This window comes from Carassius carassius, chromosome 7, assembly GCF_963082965.1.
Source record: "Carassius carassius chromosome 7, fCarCar2.1, whole genome shotgun sequence".
Classification (NCBI taxonomy): Eukaryota; Metazoa; Chordata; class Actinopteri; order Cypriniformes; family Cyprinidae; genus Carassius; species Carassius carassius.
Window position 1 is genome coordinate 35009687 of NC_081761.1, and position 24475 is coordinate 35034161.

Consider the following 24475-nt stretch of genomic DNA (forward strand, 5'->3'; position numbering starts at 1 on the left):
TTCTCCCGGTGTCCAGTCCGCGCCTGATTTCCACAGACACGCAGAATGTGCAAGTCATATATTACATTTTTGGGGCTTTATATTCACAGACACTAGTCGATGTCATGTTTTGATTCAAGTGTACTGACCTACTTTTGATTTAGTCATCCAAAATGTGGCATATTCCGTCCGTGTTAGGCATTCCGTTTTTATGACTGGATTCTACGAACCAGACTGTATTTCCGCATCCCGGAAATTATTAGGGCGGTATGTCTCAGAATAGTCAGTGCAATTTGGGAAAGAAATCAGTTAAATCTGTATGTGGATGTGTGTAAATATTCAAATGTAATCCCCTTTGTAATCGTTAAAAATTTCATAAGTAACTGTAATTTAATTACTAATTTTTTCTTAGTAACTGTAACTAATTACAGTTACAATAATATTGTAATTAAATTACGTAACGCCGTTACATGTAACTAGTTACTCCCCAACACTGAATATATGCCCAATGAATATGAATGTAGTACACTTATATGCACTTCTAATTTATATATTAGGGGTGGAACGGTTCGCTGAAAAGAATCCGAACCGTTCGGTTCACCCCACACGATTCGGCACGCGCTGGGACCGCGGTTCAATAAAATATAAAGCATCTGTAATATGGTTAACACGTAAAACAAACTGTGTTCAAATAATATATGTTTCTGTTGATGGATGCGCATTCTGGATTCCCAGACATTACAACAATAGCGATGAGGGAAAAAAAAGAACCTGGACAAACCATTCACTCTTGTCCAATGTGATTGCAGTATGCAGGAATATGAGAGCAGTCATTTGTTCCGTCATCATCCGGGTGCTGAAAGCGCGCGCGCACAGATGAGACCTGAACAGCACACGTCAACATGTATAACTAATTTAAGCTCTGCCAGTTTAAACATTTAAGAGCCAAAGGACGCAAGCTCGCGCGCAGTGAGAAGATTTGTGCATGCGCAAACCAGCGCGAACGTGCGCAAATATAAGCTCTCTCTGAAGTATTGTGTTTAAATGGACAAATTCACACAAAAATTATAATTTTTTACCGTCTTGGTAAGTATCCTACAGCAGACATAGCCAGCTGAATGTAGGCCACTGTATCAGTGCATTCTCTTAAAGTGACAGTCTTTATATTAATAGAAACAGCAACAACAAAAAAATCACTCACTGCTCTTGATTAAAAAGCTTTTATAACTTTAATAAAGAATAATATTTAATTTATACAGTCCAATATGCAATGCTGTTTTACATTTGATTACTTTATTCAATTTCTGTAGGCTACCTAAAAACTTATGCTAGACCTGCCTAAAAAAAGAAGAAAAAAAAAAAAACAGAAAATCACTGTTTATTAACTAGCAAGTATACAATTGTTTAGAAGAAAATAATAAGTACAATAAGTAATGCACTCAACCACCATGGCCAGTATGCACGCTCACCACACAAGGCTCTATTGCTAAAGAAAAAACATGCTGAAGCTTGTTTAAAGTTTGCTGCACAACATTTAGACCAGACTGTGAAATACTGGGAGAATATAGTCTGGTCAGATGAGACCAAAACTGAACTCTTTAGATGCCATAATACACACCATGTTTGGAGGTCAAATGACACATCACCCCAAAACATCATAGAGTGGCACTGGCAAAATTCATATAACTGAAGGAAAGATGAGTGGAAAAATTAAACAAGGGCGGACATTTCAGCAAGACAATGATCCCAAACACAGCCAAGGAAACTATGTTTTGGTTTCAGAGAAAGAAAGGAAGCTGCTTGAATGGCCAGCCAATCACCTGACTTGAATCCAATAGAAAATCTATGGAAAGAACTACAGATTAGAGTTCATAGTAGAGGCACCCAGAACCTTCAAGGTTTGAAGACTGTTTGTGTGGAAGAACTGGTCAACAAAGACACACTAACAGTTTTATAGTTTCCATTTTAGTTACAATTTATGTTATAGAAAACCTACGAAATGTATCACTGTGACATTTGGTTTGCAATTACACACATTACTTTGTTGAAACTGAATCTAAGTCTATGCTGTCCTTTGTGTCCGGAGTGAAGACAGAGATCTCTTTCTGAGGACAGATGTCTGCTGTTCTTGAAGCTGATTTCCTGCGAGAAGAGGGAAGACAGATTCAATTGGTGCTTCAGTGAAATTGTTGTGATGTTTTCTTGTAAAAAAAAAAGTGAAGTGACATTCAGCCAAGTACGGTGACCCATACTCAGAATTTGTGCTCTGCATTTAACCCATCCGAAATGCACACACACAGAGCAGTGAACACACACACACACACTGTGAGCACACACCCGGAGCAGTGGGCAGCCATTTATGCTGCGGCGCCCGGGGAGCAGTTGGGGGTTCGATGCCTTGCTCAAGGGCACCTAAGTCGTGGTATTGAAGGTGGAGAGAGAACTGTACATGCACTCCCCCCACCATGAATGTTAGAGATGAGAGATGAATGTTAGCAACAAAAGGACCGACAACACCTCGAGTGCTCTCTGTGCCTCATATCAAAACATATCAAAGAACACAAAAAGAACCCTGTGTCTCCTGATGATAATATGAGGTCATATGAAGTGAAATATATCATCGGGAGCCATGGGTATTCATTTTGTGGTCATTGATATGCTTTTTAAAAAAAATGGTAGCCACTGACTTGCATTTAATGAATCACAAGGACCACAGTTTCAGCTAAAAATCACCTACATCTTGATCTTGGATGACCTGAGGGTGAGTAAATTGACGACAAATTTTCATTTCTGGGTGAACTACCCCTTTAAGGTAAAGACACAAATACATATACAGTATCTAAAGCTCAAAAAATAAATGTTTTAAATTTTTTTTTTTTTTTTGGAAGGATGTTTCTATGGTGTTCTAATGTAGAATGTTGGTCACAGGAATGTTCTTTGATTTTTTTTACCAAATCTGTATGTCTGACTGGGTAGAATAATTGTAGCAATATGTTTCAGATCAAAACAGACAACAGTTTAACTTCTGTCTTACTGATGCCTGAGATGAGTTTACCCAGAGTCTTATCATCATCCATCATAACGAAGCACCTGAGAAAAAAAAACAAGAATTTTGATTGGCTGTCAGTCACCTCAGGTGATTTGTGTTTGGTTCTCGCTCACCTCAGGTGGGGCCTCTGTGTCTTAGCATTTCTCCGCTCTCATTGGGTCTACGGGATTGTCCCGTTTGCTCCTCATCTAACCGATGAATGACAGCTGTGTTCTCCAATCACGTGGCTCCCAGTGCTCCCTCTTCAGCTCCGCCCCTTTCTTCACCTCATACACCAGCTTCACAAGGCCCCACCTTGGTTTTCTAGATGACGTCAAAGGTGCTTCATCCTGCTTCTTTTTTCACTTTTATAGTTGTGTTATTGCAACTTGACAAAGTCTCTGTACAAAATAAAATACTGTTAAATAGTAATAATTATTATATATATATATATATATATATATATATATATATATATATATATATATATATATGAAATGTAAAAATAAATAATTATAGAAAATTATTAGACATTTTATGAAATTACATTCAATATTTTAAAATAAATGTAGTTACACCTGCGTAGTTGGCCTAACCTGCAGGAGTTTCTGAAATACTCTGTTCGTGAACTTCTGCTTTTACTTTCTGAGGACCATCTTCTGATCTGAGCCCTTGAGCCATTCCTCTATTTACATCACTTTTCATCATAGTTTCAGTCACGCAAGTGTCTAATACAGCTATTGATTCGGTGAAATATGGAGAGTTCATTCTTACAGTCAAACGATTGAATATGTAAACACATACTTTCTGGACTGACGCCAACATTAGATGACATTACCTGACTTAATGTCACAAATATAACCTCAGTTTTTGCTAAAAACAAATCTTTTGGACACAACATCCCTATCATCATTCATCAATCATTCTTTGAGCCGGATCTTTTCAATAAAATGTCTGAATCGCAGTGAATGGATCTGATGAATCACTGAATCGATTGCTTGAACGAGTTCGTTCATAACGAACTGTTCGAAAGAACCGATTCGCGTGAATGAGTCAGGCTCGTCAGTTTCACAAGCGAATTATCGCGTGTAGTTTCGTAACACCGCCAGCACTTGTGAAGTGATCGTGCGTTCGAGGCTTCAGAACTACAATTCCCTGCAGTTAGTGGTCACGTGACTTGTTTTTGTAGGAAGTGCATGCCCGTACGTTAAGCATGACTTCCGGGGGGCAGTAAAGGGGGCTGGTGAGCGCAGGGGCAATTCTGTTGGCTGACACACTGCGTGACAAATAAATGCATAAATCGGGAGAGATTCCGTTTTATCGTTTAGTCATATGTTCTCGATATCATCCCACCTCCATCATCCGCAGACGGTAAATTAATAATATGTTTGAGTGTTGCATTGCCATGTTGTTTATGGATTGATACTGGTTTATTTATTTATTTATGTCTTGTTTATTTGACCACATCGGAGATATGCGTGTATTTACACGGTTCATTTGGCGTGTTTACTTTCAGGTATTGTCTCTGTCACAATCAATTGGTGCATTTTTAAATGCAGGCATTTTTTTGTGCATGGGCTGAACTCAAGTGGACTGTCACGAGGTGTCAGACGTTTGACTAATGTGCATTGTTTTCCTGCCATGTTTTCATGTCAAAAGAGACGATATATCAGATTGTTATTTATGCTACAATGATTTGTGGTTTAGTAGAAGTGTTTTAATATCTTGAGGAGCTGAGGTGCTAGGAATGACATGCCACAGAGACCCCAAAAATACATGTTTAAGAAGGAGTTGTCAATCTTTTCTGACCCAGGGACCCACTACCAGACATTCAGTATACTCAATATATGTATAATCTTTTTTTAATTACGTGAGAAATATAAAAATATTAATTCATATTCTCTTAGGCTGTCATCATGTTTCTAGGTAGAATATTTAAAATAGAATATTTTAAAACATACTGAGTTTGTGATTTATTTGTAAATTTTTAAATTATTTTAATTCTAGATCTACAAATATAAAAAAATATAAAATATATTTATTTAAAAAAAATATATACAATTTTTTTTAAATTTATATTTAAGCCTACAGACCCTCTTTTGTGCTTTTTTGGATCTCCAGCTCCAGGAGGTTTGAAGTATCTGTCATTCAGGGTCTCTCGCAGGAGTGAGGATGAATAAACAGCCCAGTAAAGAGTCTCTGCGGGACCGGGTCAAGGGGATCTTTGGCCTTGGTCCGACTCGGCCCCACAGCAAACAGACCGAGAGCAAACCGTCCGAGTTCATCATCACGCTGGACATCATGATGGTCAGAAACACTCCGATAATCAGTCACACCATGCTCCACGACCTTGTGTTTCTCAAGTAATCGCTCTCTCTTTCAATCATCCAGGAGCTCAGTCCAGAGTACGGCCACCACCACCGGATCAGAGTCATCAACCACGTGTGCGAACTCGCCAAATCCAAGAAGTTTGAGGAGGTGAGGAGCATCTGCCTGCTCTTATAACATGTGCAGCTGAGCGGATCTACAGTGTGTCGTGTGTGTGTTTCAGCATGCGGTGGAGGCCGTGTGGAAGGCCGTGGAGGACTTGATGCATCCTAACCAGCCGCCTGAAGCCCGTCATGCAGTGCTGGTGCTGCTGAGAGCCATTATACAGGGACAGGTGCTCATTTTGAACTCCTTATGAAACACAGTGCAGTGTGTGGCTGCAAACTCCACTCACGCTTTCCTCATGATCTTCTCGTTCAGGGCGAGCGCTTGGGTCCGCTCAGAGCTTACTTCTTCAAGATCATTCTGGACTATCAGCCCTCTAATGAAGACCTGCCCGAGAGACTGGAGGTGTTCAAGGCCCTCACGGAGAACGGGAAAGACATCACCTACCTAGAGGAGGAGATCGGTACGGTACACACATGCTTTGGGGTTCTTAAAGAGACAGTGCAACTAAAAAGGGAAATTCTGTCACCTTTCTTTTGTGTTCAAGAGAAGAAAGAAGCTGCTTTACAGCTCACCTGTATTCATTTCTTTCTCCAAGACGATATTTAATAGATGCCTGAGCTGCTGTTTTCTATGTATGAATGGTTTGTGTAGGATCATATGCAGATTGTAATACGTGTTTGTGTGTTTTCTCTCTCAGCTCGGTTTGTTCTGCTGTGGATGGACATCGGTCTGTCATCAGATTTCCTGCATGTCCTCGTGAACTTGGTCAAATTCAACTCCTGCTACCTGGATGAGAACGTCTCCCTCATGGTCCAGTAAGAAAACACGCTCACATCTCTCATTAGCTTTTAAAAAGCATCTGCTTAAATGCTTGAATCTTGACTCGTAGACAGATACACACTGCAATTCAGACGCTTTTAGACTCTGTTTTCGTAAGAATAATTACTTTTACTCAGCAACGGTGCATTAAATCGATCAAAAGTGTCAGTAAAGGCGTTTATAATATTGCAAAAGATTTCCGTTTCAAATAAATGCTTCATTGATAACTTCATTGATTTGTTTTTTACAGGAAAATCTGCCTTCTGTGTAACCGGACGACCTCCTCCACTGATATTGAGGTAATATTGGCTCAGACTTTCAGGATTATGATTAAAGCAGTGATGGCTGAATATGTTTACCCCTGTGTGTGTGTGTGTAGGTTGCGCTGCAGGTGTTGGACGCAGTGGTGTGTTATAACTGCCTGCCCTCCGACTCTCTGACGGTGTTCATCATCACTCTGTGCCGAACGGTTAACGTGAAGGAGTTCTGTGAATCCTGCTGGAAGGTACACAGAGAAGTGTTCAGCTGAGTTTAATACGTCACATTTATGGTGCATGCTTTGACTTCTCTGTTGTTGTGTGTCTAGTTGATGCGTAAAGTGCTGGGAACTCACCTGGGTCACAGTGCCATATACACCATGTGCCGAATCATGGAGGAGAGGTACACACGCACTTATAACGGCAGAAGACAGATGTGTGATTGCTTAGAGAGTCAATAAGCTAGAAATATAACAATAACAGTAGTCATATACTTGGAAAAAAACATGGTGTGTGTGTGTGTGTGGTGTAGGGTGTACAGTGAGGACGCCGCTCTTCTCAGGGGTGCTGTGTTTTTTGTTGGGATGGCGCTGTGGGGAGCTCACAGACTTCCTGCCCTCAAGAACACGCCCACTCTGGTCCTGCCCTCCTTCTGCAAGGTGTGTGCTTGTTTGCCATCAGTTTGTGTTTTTATAAATGTATTGTGATACCTACTAGAGTTTGACCTCTGACCTCTTTGCCCAGGCCATGAATAGCACGAATGAGGTGGTGTCCTACGAGATTGTGCTGTCGATCACGCGGCTCATCAAGAAGTACGGCCGAGAGCTGCACGTCGTGACGTGGGACATCCTGCTGTCCATCATAGAGAGACTCCTGCAGCAGATACAGGTACACACACACACACACACACACTGAGATGTTATATGAGTGTTTATCTCCTGACGCTCTTCATACATGTGATGTGTGCAGACGATGGGCAGCCCTGATCTGAAGGTGATCGTTTATGAGTTACTGAGCACCGTGGAGGAGCTGTACGAGCAGAACGACTTCCACGGATCCTCGCAGAGATTCTTCAGCCTGGTGGAGAAGTGTGCTGATAAACGCCCCGTGAGTTTCACTCGCTCTCTGTGCGGCTGTCCTCTTCTGAAGCTGTCTGGTTGATTCACCCTTCTTCAATGGATATATTTATTTATTTACTTTTAAATTAAGTGTATATTTATTTGAATTTATTATTAAATAGAAATTAAATGTAAAGTAAGGGTTAAATGTATAATTAAATTTAAATGATGTATACATTTATTAAATCTACATTAAGGAGGATATTCTGAAATTTCATGAAAATATAAATCTATTTAAATTTATTAATATGTTAAATTAAAATGTTTTATTCAATTTAAAAATTTAAAATAAATGTTTTACTAAAAGTAAGTTTAGTATAGATTTAGGAGGACGTAAAATGTATTCAATTGAAAGACAGTTAAAATGTGTTTTGAATTAATTTTTTGACATTCAGATCAAATAAAAATATACATTTATTTAAAATCATTATTAAAATTAAATTAAGGAGTATATTCAGAATGACTAAATTTATATAAATGTATTTAAATTGAACCAATTTATTACATTTAAATGAAGTACTTCTTTAAATTCATTATTAAAATTTTGTATAAATTAAATAGGATATTCAGACTGAATTTATTGAATTGAAAGAAAGCGTGAATGTATTTAAATCTATTGCTAATTTAATAAAACCAATTAATTAAATGAAATTTAAAATTTATTATTGTATTTCAGTGTAGTGTAGATTTATTTAAATTTATAATACAATTAAGTTATTTATAAATGAAGCAGGATATTGTCATTGACTAAATGCTTTATTCAGTGTAAAGGAAGAATATACAAAGAGTTCATTTGCAAAAACAAAATAAGAAAATAACAAAAGACTAAAATAACAAAAATCACAGCTAATTGAAATAAAAAATATAACAAAAAAACCACCAAGGTATTTGAAAAAAATGAAATAAAAAAAGACTGTTTTTGCAAATAAACTCTTGATGTGTATTTAAATGAAGTGCATTATTTCGGTGTGATCTGTCCTGTAGGATGCGTCTGTGCTGACGCTGATTTCCTACAGAGCTCAGTCCATTCAGCCGGCTAAAGACGGGTGGCTGCAGAACCTGCTCAAACTCATGGAGAAGTTCTTCAGGTCTGCATCATTCATCATTATTCACTAAAGTCCTGTTTTAAACCAACCCTGGGAATAACTGTTCTCTCTGTGTGTGTGTGTGTGTCAGGAATGAGAGCCGTACTGTGATCAGGATCAAGGTTCTGCACATCCTGTCCTTCGTGCTCAGCACAAACCGACAGCTCTATGAGGTTAGTCCTGTAGCAGTCATGCCTTTCCCTGTGTTGGTGAGCTCGCTGTTGTTTTTCTTGATCGTCTGTGTTCTGTGTGACCAGGAGGAGCTGATTGAGGTGGTGGTGATTCCTCAGCTGGGTCAGATCGCTGAAGATCGAGATCTGTCCGTCAGGAAACAGGCCACGCAGCTGCTGGTGGATCTGGCCGAGGGCTGCAGCACGCATCACTTCAGCAGCCTGCTCGACATCATCGAGAAGGTAGCACTGCTCGCTCATGATGTCACTAACGGAAGCGCAGGCATTCCATTGTTCTCTTGTATGAAATTTACATTTAAAATTCCAAAAATTGAATTTAGATTTAGATTTAGAATCTAGATGTCCACGATTTCTGCAGGTCCTTCATATAGCCCTGAAATAGTTTATTTATTCAAACATATCTAAGGGAATATGGAGCTGTTAAATAATTATAATTCTTAAGAATTTGATTTAACATCATATCCCTTCTTCCATTGCCTGCCTACTCCACAGAGACATATAATATATATATATATATATATATATATATATATATATATATATATATATATACACACACACACACGCACACATATACATATGTATGTATGTGTGTAATAAGAAATTCATAAAATATATATATATATACAAATGAATAATAAATTATATATATATTTTTTTAATAATTCCTTATTCATTTATATATATATATATATATATATATAATTTTTGTATTCATTTATTTATATATATATATATATATATATATATATATATATATATATATATATATATATATATATATATATATATATATAATTTATTATTCATTTTGATTTTTATGCCTAAATAAAAATGATCAACCTCACAGTTAGAAAACATTTCTTCAACATTTTTTATTTTTTTATTTTTTATCTAACATTTTCATGTAAAATCCCCGAACAAGTGGATGAGACCTGATTTGTGTGAGTGCACCTCTCCTGTGCTCCTGTAGGTTGCTATTCGTCCGTTAACGTGCTCTCTGGAGGGAGAGAGAGAGCTGTCAGTGGAGTCTCCCATGGAGGACGTGCGCACCGCTATACTGGGTCTGCTGGACATCCTGCAGGTACTACAACACCTGCGCTCATCAGTGTGATGGTGATCATTCTCAGAGGTGGAAAGTAACGAATTACATTTACTCGCGTTACTGTAATTGAGTAGCTTTTTTGTGTACTAATACTTTTTAAAGTAATTTTTTAAATCTGTAATTTTACTTTTACTTAAGTATATTTTGTTTAAAGTATTGTACTTCGCTACATTTTAAAACACAATAATTACTGAGTAAAAGAGTAAAAAAAAAAAAAAAAAAAAAAAAAAAAATCGCTCCCTGGAAACTACGTCAGTAAATAATGGGCAGGAGGGCAAACTGGCGCTAAAATCACAAGAAAGAGGCAGACGGTCAAAACAGGCGTTAGTGGTGCAGACACCGCTGAAAACGAAACCCCGTTATATTCTGAGGTTGAACTCGAAGGAAATGAAGTGAACCCCTGGCCACATGTATGCTCTATTATGCAGTGTAAGCTGTACTTGCCTAGGAAGACTAAACTAGCAGCTTATAAAATCTCGACAAGACATCAACCCTTCGCAAGAATGTAGAGGTAAGCTAAATAATTGCATCGTTGCATTGGTGGTTAAAATGAAGCTTTGACATTTTAGCAAGAGGTTTTGCACAAATTAGCCAAAAAGACAGTGGTGAGGAGTGTGCTATATATATCATCTGCGATAATATCATGTTTTTTGTTTTAATGATGTGCGCGCGCATTTATAGTGCGTTCTTTCACTGTGTGATTCAGTCTCCTAAAATGCATTTAGCATGATCACAAAATTGAAGATATAGGGGCAGAAAATTCACATATTTATATAATTTCATATATTAAATCAAAATCACACAAAGAAGGCCGTCTTTTCCTCCAAAAATCATCATGAATATATACATACATATATATAACAGTTCAGTAAACAAGTTAATTAAGAGACTTGCGTTTTAGACACCATATTGCCTTTTTTAGCTCTATTTCTACAACAGAAAATAATTCCAAACACAGCCACCAAAGCACAGTTTTGCGTCTCTGAGCAACGTGACAGTGTTTCGTTCCTGAATGAATCAACCGTTTAAATGATTCGGTTCAATCGCAATGACTCACTTATTAACAGTGACTTGCTGACACATACTGGCCATTTTAATTTCACATTTAAAGTATCTTTTGATTTTTTTTTAAAATAATTAATTTCTTATCATTTCAAATGAGTATTCAACATTTTATGTCTTGTATGTCAAAACATTATTCATGCATTTGTAACTGCAGGTTAAATGCATTCTTGTCCTGCACTAAACAGTGTAATACATCTAAATGCCACTTCCAATGAATCTTTGCATTTCCTCTGCATTAAAAGATGAGTTTGTTGATACTGATTAGCCTGGTAACAGCCCAAATGTCTTATTATTCTAAATAACTGATTCCTTTAATTAAAAACAACTAGTTTGAGATTAATAGACCTATCCCAGGGGTGTCAAACTCAGTTCCTGGAGGGCCGTAGCCCTGCAGCGTTTAGTTCTAACCCTGCTCCAGCACACATATCATGTAGTTTTCAAATAAACCTAAATGATTAGATTAGCTGGATCAGGTGTGTTTAATTAGGGTTATATCTAAACTGTGCAGGACTGTGGCCCTCGAGGAACTGAGTTTGACACCCTTGGCCTGTCCCATTTTTGCCTCCCTCCCACTGTTAAAATGTAACTAAGTAATTTTTACTCTGAGTAAATTTTAAATGAGCTACTTTTTACTTTTACTTGAGTAGATTTTTAGACTGGTACTTTTACTTGTACTTGAGTAAAATTTCATTAATGTAATGGTACTTTTACTTGAGTAGAATATTTTTGTACTCTTTCCACCTCTGATCATTCTCCGTGTCAGCTCCAGTGATGCTGTGTGTGTTCTCAGAGTAAACTGTACAGTCTGCCGGCCAGCCACGCCAGCCGAGTGTACGAGCTGCTGATTTCTCATCTGCAGCTTCACTACAAGAACAGATACTACAGTGCTGCCGGGAGCTCCATACGCCTTAAGGTCAACAACACCTTAGCAAACACTCAGAACACGCTAGCTACCAAATCCTCAGAATACATAGCCTTCTCAAATCACCTGGGCTTCAGAAAAGGGAAGCATCTTGTTTTCTCTGATTTTGTTTGTGTGTCAGGTTTTTGATTTCTTACTGATGATGAGGGCCGACTCTCTTCATCGTCTGGGTGTCCCCAATAAAGATGGCGTCCTGAGATTCAGCCCATACTGTCACTGTGACGTCGGGTAAGGACTCAAACATCTTTGTCTAGTGCTGTTTTCTTATTAAGCACACTTATGAACGAGGGTGTTAAATGATATCAAATTTAAATAGTGCTGTCAAATGATTAATTGAGATGAATCACATCCAAGATAAAAGTTTTTGTTCACATAATATATATGTGTCTGTACTGTGTATATTTATTATGTATATATAAATTACACTTAATTGAATTAAACATTCATTTTAATTTATTATTAAAATGACTAATATTAAAACTAGAAATTATTTAGGAGAATATTCAGATTGACAGAATTTATTACATTTAAATAATTATATATATTTTTAATTAAATTAAAGGTTTTGTTGATAAAAGGCAAGGCAAGTTTATTTATATAGCACATTTCATACACAATGGCCGTGTATGACACTTTTTTTATAGTATTTTTTATAGTAGTTCAAAAACAATTTTTAAAATAACTCTGGATTCGTATGAAAGAAAAAAGTCTTGGATGACTTTAAGATGAGTAATTTATGTGCTAATTTTCATTTTTGGGTGAATAACCCTTTAAAATGTATTACTACTATTTTTTAAATGATATACAAATTTAATTCCACTTCTTATTTATATTAAAGTAAGTAAAAATCAAAGAGGATATCCAGATTATAGTACTATATTTATTATAAAATGTAAAGAAAGTATAAATATATTTAAGTGTTTTTTTATTTTATTTAATTAACATGTATTAATACATTTAACTGTATACATTTATTTACATCTGTTATCAGAATTAAATCAAGTATGAATGATTAAGGAGAGCATTCAGACTGACTAAATCTCAGATGTCTGGTTTTCAGGGAGTTGGAGAAGAGAGTGACTGATAAGAAGCCAACAGGAACTGTGTCGTCGCCAACAGGAAGTCCCACACCGGTGGCTCCGCCCTCCTCCATTCGCACTGCCTATCTGCCCTACAGCCTGGCCTTCAATGTGCTGCTAGAGTGCCTCAAGATGGTACACACACACATATCGCTCACATCCTCTTCCCTTCATGGTACTGAATTTATCTACCATGTTTTCAACACAGTGCCCTGTGTATTTGCATTCCTGGAACATACAGTTGAAATACAACACAATCTGTGTGTGTGTGAATATAACTATGAAAGGTAAAACATCAGCTGTTCGTGTGGCTTGCAGGAGTCTGACTGGAAGGTTCTGAAGCTGGTTCTGGATAAGATGTCCTGCACCTTCCAGTACAAAGTTTTGATCCTGACCTCATCCTGCAACATTGATCACCTGTGCTCCACTCTCTGCTCCATGGTAACACACACACACACACACACACACACACACACCACTGAGAGCTCTGATCTGATCATCAGGTCTCAGTTTATTCTGTTTCTTCATGTCATTGTGTTTAGATCAGATCTCTGTGAGATAGTCAGACTAAAATCTCACTGGATTAGCACAATCGCACAATGGCGAAATGAATGTTTGGAAATGTAAACTGTTAAGATAGATAGATAGAAAAGATACAAATAATTTTTTTTAGCTGGTGTGAATATACTAGTGTTCTAATCATTTGAACTCAGTGGAATAAACTGTATGGGAGCGAGGTCATTTGGGAGAGTGTGTGTGTGCAGGTGACCGACCGTCTGATATCGGAGCGACTGAAGAAGACTCCTGATGGATTCTCCCTCACTGATGTTCAGCTCGCTGTGGTTCCTGTTCTCACCGCCCTCACCTCGTACCACAGCTACCTCGAGCAGCCCCGACAGGTGACACCGACACATGTACCCCGCTATCCAGATCGTAGTTTTGAGGTTTTGTCAGATTTGATCAAGTTTAGCTAGGGCTGTGATCTAGACCGTATCGTAGGCACACTCTGAAGGCTGTTTGAAACGACAAGAAGCAGAACTGAAATTACATTGTTGATTTAGGTGTATTATTACATTTAAATTGACTATACAATTATCGCATTTAAATGAAATACACATTTATTGAAATTAGTGCTGTCAACGTTAACGCGTTAACGCATGCGATTAATTTTTGTCTGGTTTAACGTGTCAAAATATTTAACGCAATTAACGCAGCATCCGTATTTTCTGCCATCCGTTGACTAGCTTTACATTATATGATCACGCTCTTATTCATTTAAATGCTTTTAAACATTTCAAGCGTGGCAAGACAAAAGAGAATGCGCTGTCTGTGAATGCCCTTATGTGACACATACACACGTACCCACACACACACACACACACACACACGTACACACACACAATGCATAGACAGGGCGCCAGAATCCAGTTCTCTTAAGCGCTTGAACTAACAATAAACATCCCAAAGTGCCAGTTTTGTCGATTATCCTCATAAGAGCAATCTTAAATGATTTATATAAAGTCTAAAATGAACAAAAAGAGTTGTGAGAGAATGAGGCGAGATCTATAGACAGTATATAAACGGTGAGATCCGCGTGTCTGTCTGCTCTTAAAGGGACAGCAGCCAATAAAGCTTCCTGTCAGTAAAGTTAAAGAACAAAGGGAACAGAGAAAATGACTCGCTGCTCTTGACTAAATAACTTTTGTAGCTTTAATAAGGATTAACTATTTAATTTATAGTTTATGCAGTGCAGACTGCATATAACTTTGATAACTTTATTAAATTTCTGTATATTTCCTAACTGTTAAGACAGGAAAGGCAGGAGTAAACATGACATTTATTATGGGTTTATGTTAGCATTGTTTTAAGTTTACTTAAATTAAAAACTGTTATATTTTTGAAGCCTAATAATAAATGTAAAAAAATAGAAAAAATCAGTAGCTGTATTAATATCAGTAATACTGGCCTTCATTCATAAAAAGATGCCATTTAAACAAGTATTTAAAATATACTGTCTTTATGTTGTTTCTACATTAATTTGATTAACTGTGAAATTATTACATTAAAAAATATATTAAAAACGTACAAAAACATTTCTTTTTGTATTGCGATTAATTGCGATTAATCACAGAAAAAATGTGTGATTAATCTAGTTAAAGTTTTTAATCGATTGACAGCACTAATTGAAATGTGTTCATACATTTATGTAAATATTTAAATCAAATAAGTTTAACTTAAATGTATAACGTTTGTCACTCACATTTTTGAACAAAGACTTGAAAGTGCATGATCCAAACCGACATTATTATAATTCATGACTTAAAAAAACGTTTTGTAACATGATTTTTGTAATGCAATGTTTGAATTTAAACTGGGTTTCAAAGGAAGAACTTTGAGATTTTAAGTTTTCAAGTGATATATCATTTCTGATGATTTCTGAAGTGTGAAAGAGAAAAAGGCAACAAAGAAGACTTTTTTTGACAGGTCAGAACTCCTGATATGATGTAGGTTTCTGAGGGGCACTCTTGCCATAAATTAATCTATTACTTTTCCTACATCATTTTTAACAAAACAGATTGGTAAATATCAATTTAGGAGTCTTAGCCCTTTCCAACGGTATATAGTTTGTCATGATTAGATTAGGATTTAAATGTAATATAGTGAAGTACACGTAGGGGTCCACTGAGGGGCCGGGTGACAGTACAATCATGTTCATTCAAGTGTATTATAAAATTAAAAGTATACAATTATGTACTTGTATACTGCTTTAAATGTAAGAATACATTAATAAATGCATTTAAATGTATTACATTTTAATTAAATATTTACATTACATTTAAAGCATACATTTAAACATTTAAATTTGTTATTCAATTTATATTAAATATTAATTTGTTAAATTTAAAGTTAGTACACACATATGTCCATTTATATATAAATTGCATTTATTTATTTAAGTAAATATTATTATTCAAAAGTGTTTTTAAATTTAAACTAGATCAAAAATGAAAGGGTATTATTGTGTTTAATGTAGAACACACTTGTGTGTTTTCTCAGAGGGAGCTGGTGCAGTGTTTGGAGAAGGGTCTGATCTACCGCTGTGCGAAGCAGTGTGTGGTGGCTCTGACCATGTGCACCGTAGAGATGCCCGACATCATGATCAAACTGCTGCCCGCCCTCATCGTCAAGCTCACGCACATCTCAGCCACCGTGGCCATGGCCTCGCCCATGCTGGAGTTCCTGTCCAGTGAGTGCAAGTCCGCCCGCTCTCACATTCTGACCAATCAGAGCCGCCCTACTCACTCTGACCAATCAGAATAGAGCACACATTCTACATTCAGGATACAGCCACAGCGAAACGACACCTGTGGATCATATACAGCTCAAGTACTGATGCTTTTTGTCTCGTCTCTCTCTCTTAGCATTAGTGCGGCTCCCTCATCTGTATGCTAACTTTGTAGCCGAGCAGTACGTCAGCGTGTTTGCCATATCGCTGCCCTACACCAACCCCTCAAAGTGAGTAAGCTCACACACACACACACACCTGTGAACTCGCACATACAGACTTGATTAGCTATTTGACTACCTGATGTTCAGTTATAATGTTACAAGAGATTTCTATTTCAAATAAATGCCGTCCTTTTGAACTTTTGAGTCCATCAGAGAATCCTTCAAAGAGTTGAAGCATGCACAACTGTTTTCAACACTGATAATAATCAGAAATGTTTCCTTATTAGAGTGATTTCTGGAGGATCGTGTGACACTGAAGACTGGAGAAATGATGCTGAAAATTCAGCTTTACATCAAAGGATTAAATTACATTTGAATGTATATTCAAATAGAGAACAGTTGCTTTAAACTGTAGTAATATTTCACAATATTATTGATTTTAGTGTATTTTTAATCAAATAAATGCAGCCTCCATGAGCCGAATTATCCTAAATGATGTGTTTTCTTGTTTTTCTGTTTGAAAACAACCTTTTTCAACATTGATAATCAGAAATGTGTCTTGAGCAGCTAATCGGCATATTAGAGTGATTTCTGAAGGATCATGTGACACTGATGATGCTGAAAATTCAGTTTTACATCACATGAATAAATTACATTTGAACATATATTCACATGGAAAGCAGTTACTTTAAACAGTAATAATATTTCACCATTTTATTGTGTTTTTGAATCAAATAAATGCCGCCTCCATGAGCCAAATGATCTTGAATGATGTGTTTTCGGGTTTTTCTTTCATTCTCTGTAGGTTTAATCAGTACATAGTGTCTCTCGCCCATCATGTGATCGCCATGTGGTTCATACGCTGCAGACTGGCTTTCAGGAAAGACTTCGTTCAGTACATCACCAAGGTGGGTGATAGGATTGATCAGATCGTCAGACATGTGTTTACAGATCGATCTGTTGGTCTTGAGTTGAAGTGTGTTTTGTGTGTGATTAGGGTCTCCGTTCAAACGCTCTCCTGCCGTTCGATGACACTCACGAGCAGAGCAGCTTCAGAGCGCGCAGCACCAGCCTGAACGAGAGGCCCAAGAGGTACACACACACACACACACACACTCAAGCACGCAGGGCCGGATCACAGTTTGTCTCGTGTCAGGTTTTGCCGTGGGAAGGACTCAACGCATGATTGTCATTCAGGCGCCTCATTGGTTCATTTCTTTGATGGTAGTGTCGTGATCTCTGGCTTTGTGTGTCTGGTTCACTTCAGAACATCAGCTGAGTTTTCACTTCCACTCACAGATGCTAGTTTGACTGTGGGACGTCTCGTCTTCCTCTGTGTTTCTCTTTCTCCCCTCATCTGGCCCAGCAGTGACTGTCTCAAAGGCACATCAAAACCATTAACAAACCATGTTTCTTCAACTATGGCATCTTTAGGCCCCAGGGATTGATTTTTATTCAGACTAATAGATTTAGACTTATTTGTTTTTGGTCACATTAAAACTAGAGATTTTTATTTGACATTTTCTAGCAAGACTTAGTTCTGATACTTTTTTCAAATGCCTTTGATTTAAAAAAAAAAAATGCATGTTTGAAACCCTGATAGTCTAATTAAAAGAGGATATTGCTCATTAGTCGTTATTTTAACATTTATATTAGTGTGTATGGATTTTTCAAAATTCTGTATATTCACAAATATATTATGTTTTAAAACATGTTTTTTTTTAATGCTTTTTTTTGTTATTTTTCTATAGGTTTTTGGGTCTCTATATATATATATATATATATATATATATATATATATATATATATATATAACAAAACTATCTAATTTCCACCACAGGATTATGATGAGTTATGATTTAAGATGTGATGGAAATGCCATTTTTGTGAGGGTTTTGTTCATCCACTGTTAAACCTTAGGATTATTTGTAGGCAAATTTAATTAACAAGTTTAAAAAGTGTGTGTTAATGGAGTTAAATTTCCAAAAGGACTAAAAATGCCCATAGTTGAAGAAACACCTGAATACAAACAGTTCACGCATCTCTAAAACTTGTGCTGATATTTGATAATGAGCTTATACTTCGCTTTTCTAGTTGCTTATTATTTCCATCCAATTCTACTCCATTCATTCATTCACTCACTCTCTGTCGTTGCTTCTCTTGATTGGTTGTGAAAAAAGCCATTGGCCCAAAAGCCAGTCTACTTTTAACAGGAATCTCCATAATACTACATAATACGGCTTACTAAACCCTTTTAACCAGCACAGCTGATGCAGCAAACAATGCATTGCAATCATTGTAATAACAAGACATATCACTAATACAGTCCACCATCAGTTATGTCCAGAGTCACACAACCATCTAATCTCACTGTCCTGATACTGATTTCAGGTTCATTCTCTGTGGAAACCATCCGTGTTCTTTTGTATTCTTTTGTAAGTCTCGTGTCTTGTCTCGTCATTGAGTCTGGAGCTTCGAATGAAAAGCTTGAAAAAGAGAAAAAGTTTACATGCACAAGAATATACACACACTTATGAAAATGTAGTCGAACAAATCATTTATTTATACTCTCTGTTTTGTTAATAACATTAATGAGCATCATTCAAGATCAGATCAAATTACTGTATGAAATTATTTGAATTATTGCGTTTTCAGAATAAGAATTTCAGAATGCATGTGAAATAAAATACATTTTAAATAAAACAATCATAAATTGCTAATTAATTTGTTTACCTGTATGCCATGTGAACATTAACCAACATCTGCTAATGTTTTTTTAAATTATTAAATATAAAGTCAATATTTTAGGTCAGAGTCTGGCAAGTAAATGTTCCCCTAGAAAACCAACTTTAATCTAAAATGATGTGCATATAAACATGGTTCATACTTGTTTATGCTCTTTCTAGCTGATCAGGCCTTTCATTCTCTGTTCCAGATTCTAGTTTAACTCCATCCGGTCATTCATTTGTGTTGTGTTTGCTGTATTAAATCACATACACATACACACGATCATATCACTGTTTTCTTATTAATATTAATTTCCAGAATAATGATCATAGCAGTGTCTGAATGCTTTTTTTTCTTCCCTGTACCATGTGTTTGTGCTCTCTCTGATGAGTTTTTCATTTATTTTCTCCTCTTTCCTTCTTTTGGTAGAATGCTGACAGTATATTGCTTACTTTATGCCTTGTTAAGTGTCTCTTGATCTTTTTGATGCTGTTTCTCCTTCCAGTTTTCTGTTTCCTCCTTTTGTTTTCTTATTGTTTTTTGAGTGTCGTCCCTGTTTTCTGGTTCTCAGTGTGCGCTGCTGACCAAGTTACTTTGTTTTCCTTTCACTTCCTTATTTGACCCCTCCCCCCCTCCTCTGATTGGGCCATGCGTGGTGGGTGTGGTTTGGGGGGGTGCCGACACCTGGGATCCATCACCTGTGATTGGTCGCTGGCCCCTTTCGTGACACTCCACAACCAATCGCACTCCCCCATCCACCCATGCCAACATGGTTAAAATGCCCCAAATTCCCCCTGACCCTCCCTGGTCACGACGTTATGCTGACGCACACCTGACCTCGTTTGCCCTCGGGGCAGTTTGCGGACGACCAAAGTGGTGAAGCAAGGCCCCAGCGCAAACTCTCCCGTTAAAGACCTGAAAGATCTGTCGGCCATGGACGCCTTCCGCTCCCGAAGCATCAGTGTGTCCGAGCATGCGGTGCGCAGGTAGAGCATTTTTGGTCACCTCAAAACTCAACAACCGATTGATATCCCTGCTTTTCCTTTTCTGTATGCAGGGACGGTGGGCGGGGCTTGGGCATTCGGGGGTGGGGCGTTGTCTTGCCGATGCGGGGTGGGCGTGAACATCTGGTTTGGGCTAATTCTGATTGGGAAGGAAAGGGTGCATGCTGGAGGAGGGTTTTGTCATTTTACGGTGATGTCGACTGCATGCGCTGAGCCTCGGAGCATCTGTTTTTATTTCAGCCTAACCCCGTTTGGTATTTGCTTTTATCATGCTTATTGTGCCGTTTGTGATGGTGTTTTTTTTTTCTTTCCATGAGCAAATTAGTACGGAGCCCCTAAAGGGACATGGTGATGGAAAAAAAAGAAGACAAGTGTTTTTGCGTTTTCCTGCAGAACTTTTGTTTTCCCCCACGAAACTTTGCATTCACTCGAGAAACATTGTGTTATATATCAATGCTTGTAGATTCTCTCGCAAAAAGTTTGTGTTCCCCCAAAATGTGCTGCGTTTTATTTAAGTGCTTTCTTGCTAAACTTTTACATTCTCTCACAAAAGTCTAGCGTTCCTCAAGAAACTTTGCATTATCTTGCAAAACTTTTACATTCTCTTGTAAAAAGTGTTGCATTATCACCAAAAAAAAAATATTTATGATGAATAATGAGATTGGAGGGAAAATTCTATTTCAGAACTTCTGCGAGAAAAATTTTGCATCCGCTTGCAAAACTTTTAGATTCTCCTTATAAGACATTTGCGTTCACCCAAACATTGCATTATATTTTACTGTTTTTGTTTTCCCCAAAACTTTGCGTTATATTTTAATACTTTTACATTCTCTAGTAGAAAAACATTCGCATTCCCTCAATATACTTTGCAAAACTTTTCCATTTTCTTGTAAAACACTTTTGCGTTATCACTCAAAACTCTAAATAAATATGCGTGATCGTAAAACATTCATGAGGTGGGAGGAAAAATATTTCAATGCTTTTGCAAGCTAACACAAAGTTTCTTAGGGGAACACAATACTTTGCGAGAGAAACATTGCATTTACACACAAAGCATTCCCTCGCAAATGTTTGAGATCCCCAGAGAAACTGCATTATATGTCAATGCTTTTGCATTCTCTTGCAAATCTCTTGTGCTCGTCCAAGAAACTTTGCATTCTCTTTCAGAACTTTTGCGTTCCTCTGAAAAATCTGGCAAATTTTTTTGCAAACAAAAGCACATCCAAATGCTTTGAAAAATAATATTTTCCCATCCCATTTTTTCCATCTCCATGTCCCTTTAGGGGCTCTGTACTGCACACAGGAAGCATGCGCAATTAAAGTATGTGTTACACATTCAAATGTTTGTTGAATGAGATAGATGGCAGTAATTCAGCTCCCAGACACTAGGGGGCGCACTCCACTTGCTCATCCTGCTGCCTGTCTGAGCCTGTTTTAACCTTCACTTATTCACATCATTTTCACACACTCTTTACCCATGATCCAGGTACAGTATCCATCCATGTTTTATCATACTGCATTTTGTATCATGAACAAAAATTCGCACAATAATCCGCTGCGAACACGCTGAAAATGTTTCACTGACACCCTCTTCAAATGCTGTTCCTCCATGATTTGCTTTCTACCCAATAAAAAGTATTTTTTTTTTTTTTGCATTTTTTTTTTCAGGGCTTATACTTACCTGATATCATTTCAAACCCATATGAATTTCTTTCTTGTGTAAAACACCGTAGTGCTTTTTCCATTCAGCAAAATACATTGTTGTTGTCCCCTCACAGCTTTGTTTTCATTTGCATAAATATGTAGTCTAATCTCCATGTGCTCCTGAACTCATTAACAAACTGCAGTGTGGCACATAACCAGCAGATGACAGCCGAGCATCAGATGAGATTTCCAGTACTATCTGCCCTCAGATGTCAGTGGTTTATTAACCCAGTGCATCTAATTACCATAAAACCTATTAATCAGTTCAGTGCCTCCAAGTTACAGGATGTTAATGAATAGAGCGTCCGCTATTAGCAAGCAAAGGGACTTCACACGGCATATTTGTTTTATTAGCTAGCATGTCTGCTAATTACCCTTCCATCGGTTTACTAATCGCCTGAAGTATTTATGTGCCAAGGGCTTGTGTTTGGGTAATTCCAAGATTGCTCGTTATGATTTAAAAAGCGAGCTAATAATGCTGGACTTGATCTAAATCACAAGCAGTTTGACTCTTCCTGTGTTAAAGGAATATGTACTGCTTCAGATTTAGGTTTTAAATGTTTTCAAAACTCATAGAAAGTGAAAGTTTTTTTTTTCTCCTCTAAGAAAATCTTATATTAATTGCTCAGTTTCAATCCAGTGGTGATTTGTACTCCAGTCACTATTCCACACATTCATATTCAGCTCTGTCTGTTCAGCTTAATGCATCAATAGAGAAGAAAATGCATCGCCAAACCACATCGTTTATTATTCCACAGACATCAACCACCATCTGACTGCAGCTGATAGAGATGATTGAGGGCTTGAAGTGCATGTGAAGAGCCGGTGAACAGTGAAACCTTTTCTCCGTGTGAAAAGGCAGTGAAAAGATGTTTTTGATCGAAATTGTGCCTTTTGAAAAAGATCAACTGGTTTAGATGATATCATATTTTTCATAAAAGGTGGTGTTATGATCAGCTGTACTGGAACCCCAGGATTCAGAGACTTAATGGACATTGTATGCGGCTGGAAAAATATAGCATTCTAAGTTTTGCTGAATGATAAAGTTTTGCAGTGCAGGAAGAATTGCTGAATGATCAGATGTTAAGACACAAACTGGGACTCCCTGTGTGTGTGTGTGTGTGTGTGTGCTGGATGACCTGTTGACAGACGCTGAAGTGATTGGGTGTGGTGTGGTGGTTAAAGCTCAGGTTGTTGGATCGATTCCGGCGTGCCCTTGAGCGAAGCAGCTGAAGGAATGCTCCAGAATTAACTTCTCTGTATCAACAGCATTTGTCCATTGCTTCAGAAAATAACTTTGACCCTTCTATCAGGTGGTGTTTACACCAACACACTTTCAGTGGAAGCACACAGGTTCATTCACTCTTAGGGTTTAAATGCAAAAATGCACCGCTGGAATTTTCGTTAAACATGTTTAATGTACAAAAAGGAAAGATTCTGTTATTAATTCGTATTAAATGCATTGCTTTCACATATTTACTTGTATTGCATTGCAGTAACAGAGAAAAAAAATTAATGATTTAATAGTTAAATTAACTTAAAATGTGATTGTCATTTGTAAATGACATATAAGTAGGTGCTATTTCATATTAATTTATATTAGAGAATACTAGAGTTTAATTTTATTAGTAAATTAAATACATTTGGAAAAAATATAGTTAAAGGAAGAAGTAAAAAGTAAAAAATATGGTTAATAGAAAAATTTAATTAAATAAAAATTAAGGTAAATACAAAAATTACACGTTACTATAGAATGTTTAGAAAAAAATATTCAAAAAAAAGATTTTTAAATACATTTTATATTCAAATATTCTGTTTAAATAAATAATTTCCCCCTTTTATTAAATAGTTGAGTGGAGTGACAAGAAAGTACAGGGAGGGACTTGAACCTAAAGTAATGTGTTTTTGTATCAGTGTGTCATCTCTTGTGAGGTGTTATGAAGACAGAATATAGTTTTTATTGTGACAGAGGATGTGTTGGTTTATGAAGCATCAGACGAGGGTCACTCTGACTCTCTGCAGTAGATGCTTCTGTCTTTTGTCTGTGTTTGTCCACACGCGCTCGTATCATCCACATTCATCCCTTGTCCCCCAGTGAGATGAAATGAAAATGGGCTTTTGTTGATTGCATGCTTATGCGTAGATCAGTTTGGTTTCTTTCATACCTCAGATGTACGTAGAAGTGCAGTGCCAGATGTGTAATTGTCATCATGATTCAGAGTGGATGCTAACGTGTTACTAGTGTTATAATGTAAGATAATGCAGATGCATTTGCTTTGATATTCCTTGAGTGTTCTGGGTAGTTTTAGCACGATTCTACAGAATGTTCTGATTGGTTGCTTGGGTGTTATGAGATGGTTGTGATTGTATTTTTTACTGAAACCAAAAGTATTGGACCCAGTATAACTGAGACCTGGGTTCTGAATCAGCTGTCCGCTTTATTAATTGTATATTATTATTTGTGTTTATTATCATTAATATGTATTCACTGTGTATGTTATTTTGT

General features: G+C 37.1%; 1 protein-coding gene across 3 annotated transcripts in view; it reads left to right on the top strand.

Moving 5' to 3' along the window:
- Window positions 1-4218: 4218 nt before the first annotated feature.
- The window catches only part of LOC132144048 (tuberin-like), a 46100-nt gene continuing 25843 nt past the window's right edge, over window positions 4219-24475 (top strand). For 2 of the 3 annotated variants that reach the window (XM_059554770.1, XM_059554771.1), the window contains exons 1-26: window positions 4219-4378; window positions 5129-5314; window positions 5399-5485; window positions 5559-5669; window positions 5756-5903; window positions 6141-6258; window positions 6513-6561; window positions 6642-6767; window positions 6849-6922; window positions 7052-7178; window positions 7264-7407; window positions 7489-7626; window positions 8622-8725; window positions 8814-8895; window positions 8980-9135; window positions 9887-9997; window positions 11874-11996; window positions 12127-12233; window positions 13066-13219; window positions 13403-13525; window positions 13849-13983; window positions 16142-16331; window positions 16507-16600; window positions 17340-17442; window positions 17532-17626; window positions 20119-20247. In XM_059554770.1, the coding sequence (XP_059410753.1) occupies window positions 5180-5314; window positions 5399-5485; window positions 5559-5669; window positions 5756-5903; window positions 6141-6258; window positions 6513-6561; window positions 6642-6767; window positions 6849-6922; window positions 7052-7178; window positions 7264-7407; window positions 7489-7626; window positions 8622-8725; window positions 8814-8895; window positions 8980-9135; window positions 9887-9997; window positions 11874-11996; window positions 12127-12233; window positions 13066-13219; window positions 13403-13525; window positions 13849-13983; window positions 16142-16331; window positions 16507-16600; window positions 17340-17442; window positions 17532-17626; window positions 20119-20247 (2963 nt within the window). In that variant the 5' untranslated portion in view covers window positions 4219-4378; window positions 5129-5179. The remainder of the gene's footprint in view (window positions 4379-5128; window positions 5315-5398; window positions 5486-5558; window positions 5670-5755; window positions 5904-6140; window positions 6259-6512; window positions 6562-6641; window positions 6768-6848; window positions 6923-7051; window positions 7179-7263; window positions 7408-7488; window positions 7627-8621; window positions 8726-8813; window positions 8896-8979; window positions 9136-9886; window positions 9998-11873; window positions 11997-12126; window positions 12234-13065; window positions 13220-13402; window positions 13526-13848; window positions 13984-16141; window positions 16332-16506; window positions 16601-17339; window positions 17443-17531; window positions 17627-20118; window positions 20248-24475) is intronic. The other variant, XM_059554772.1, reaches the window with a different exon arrangement.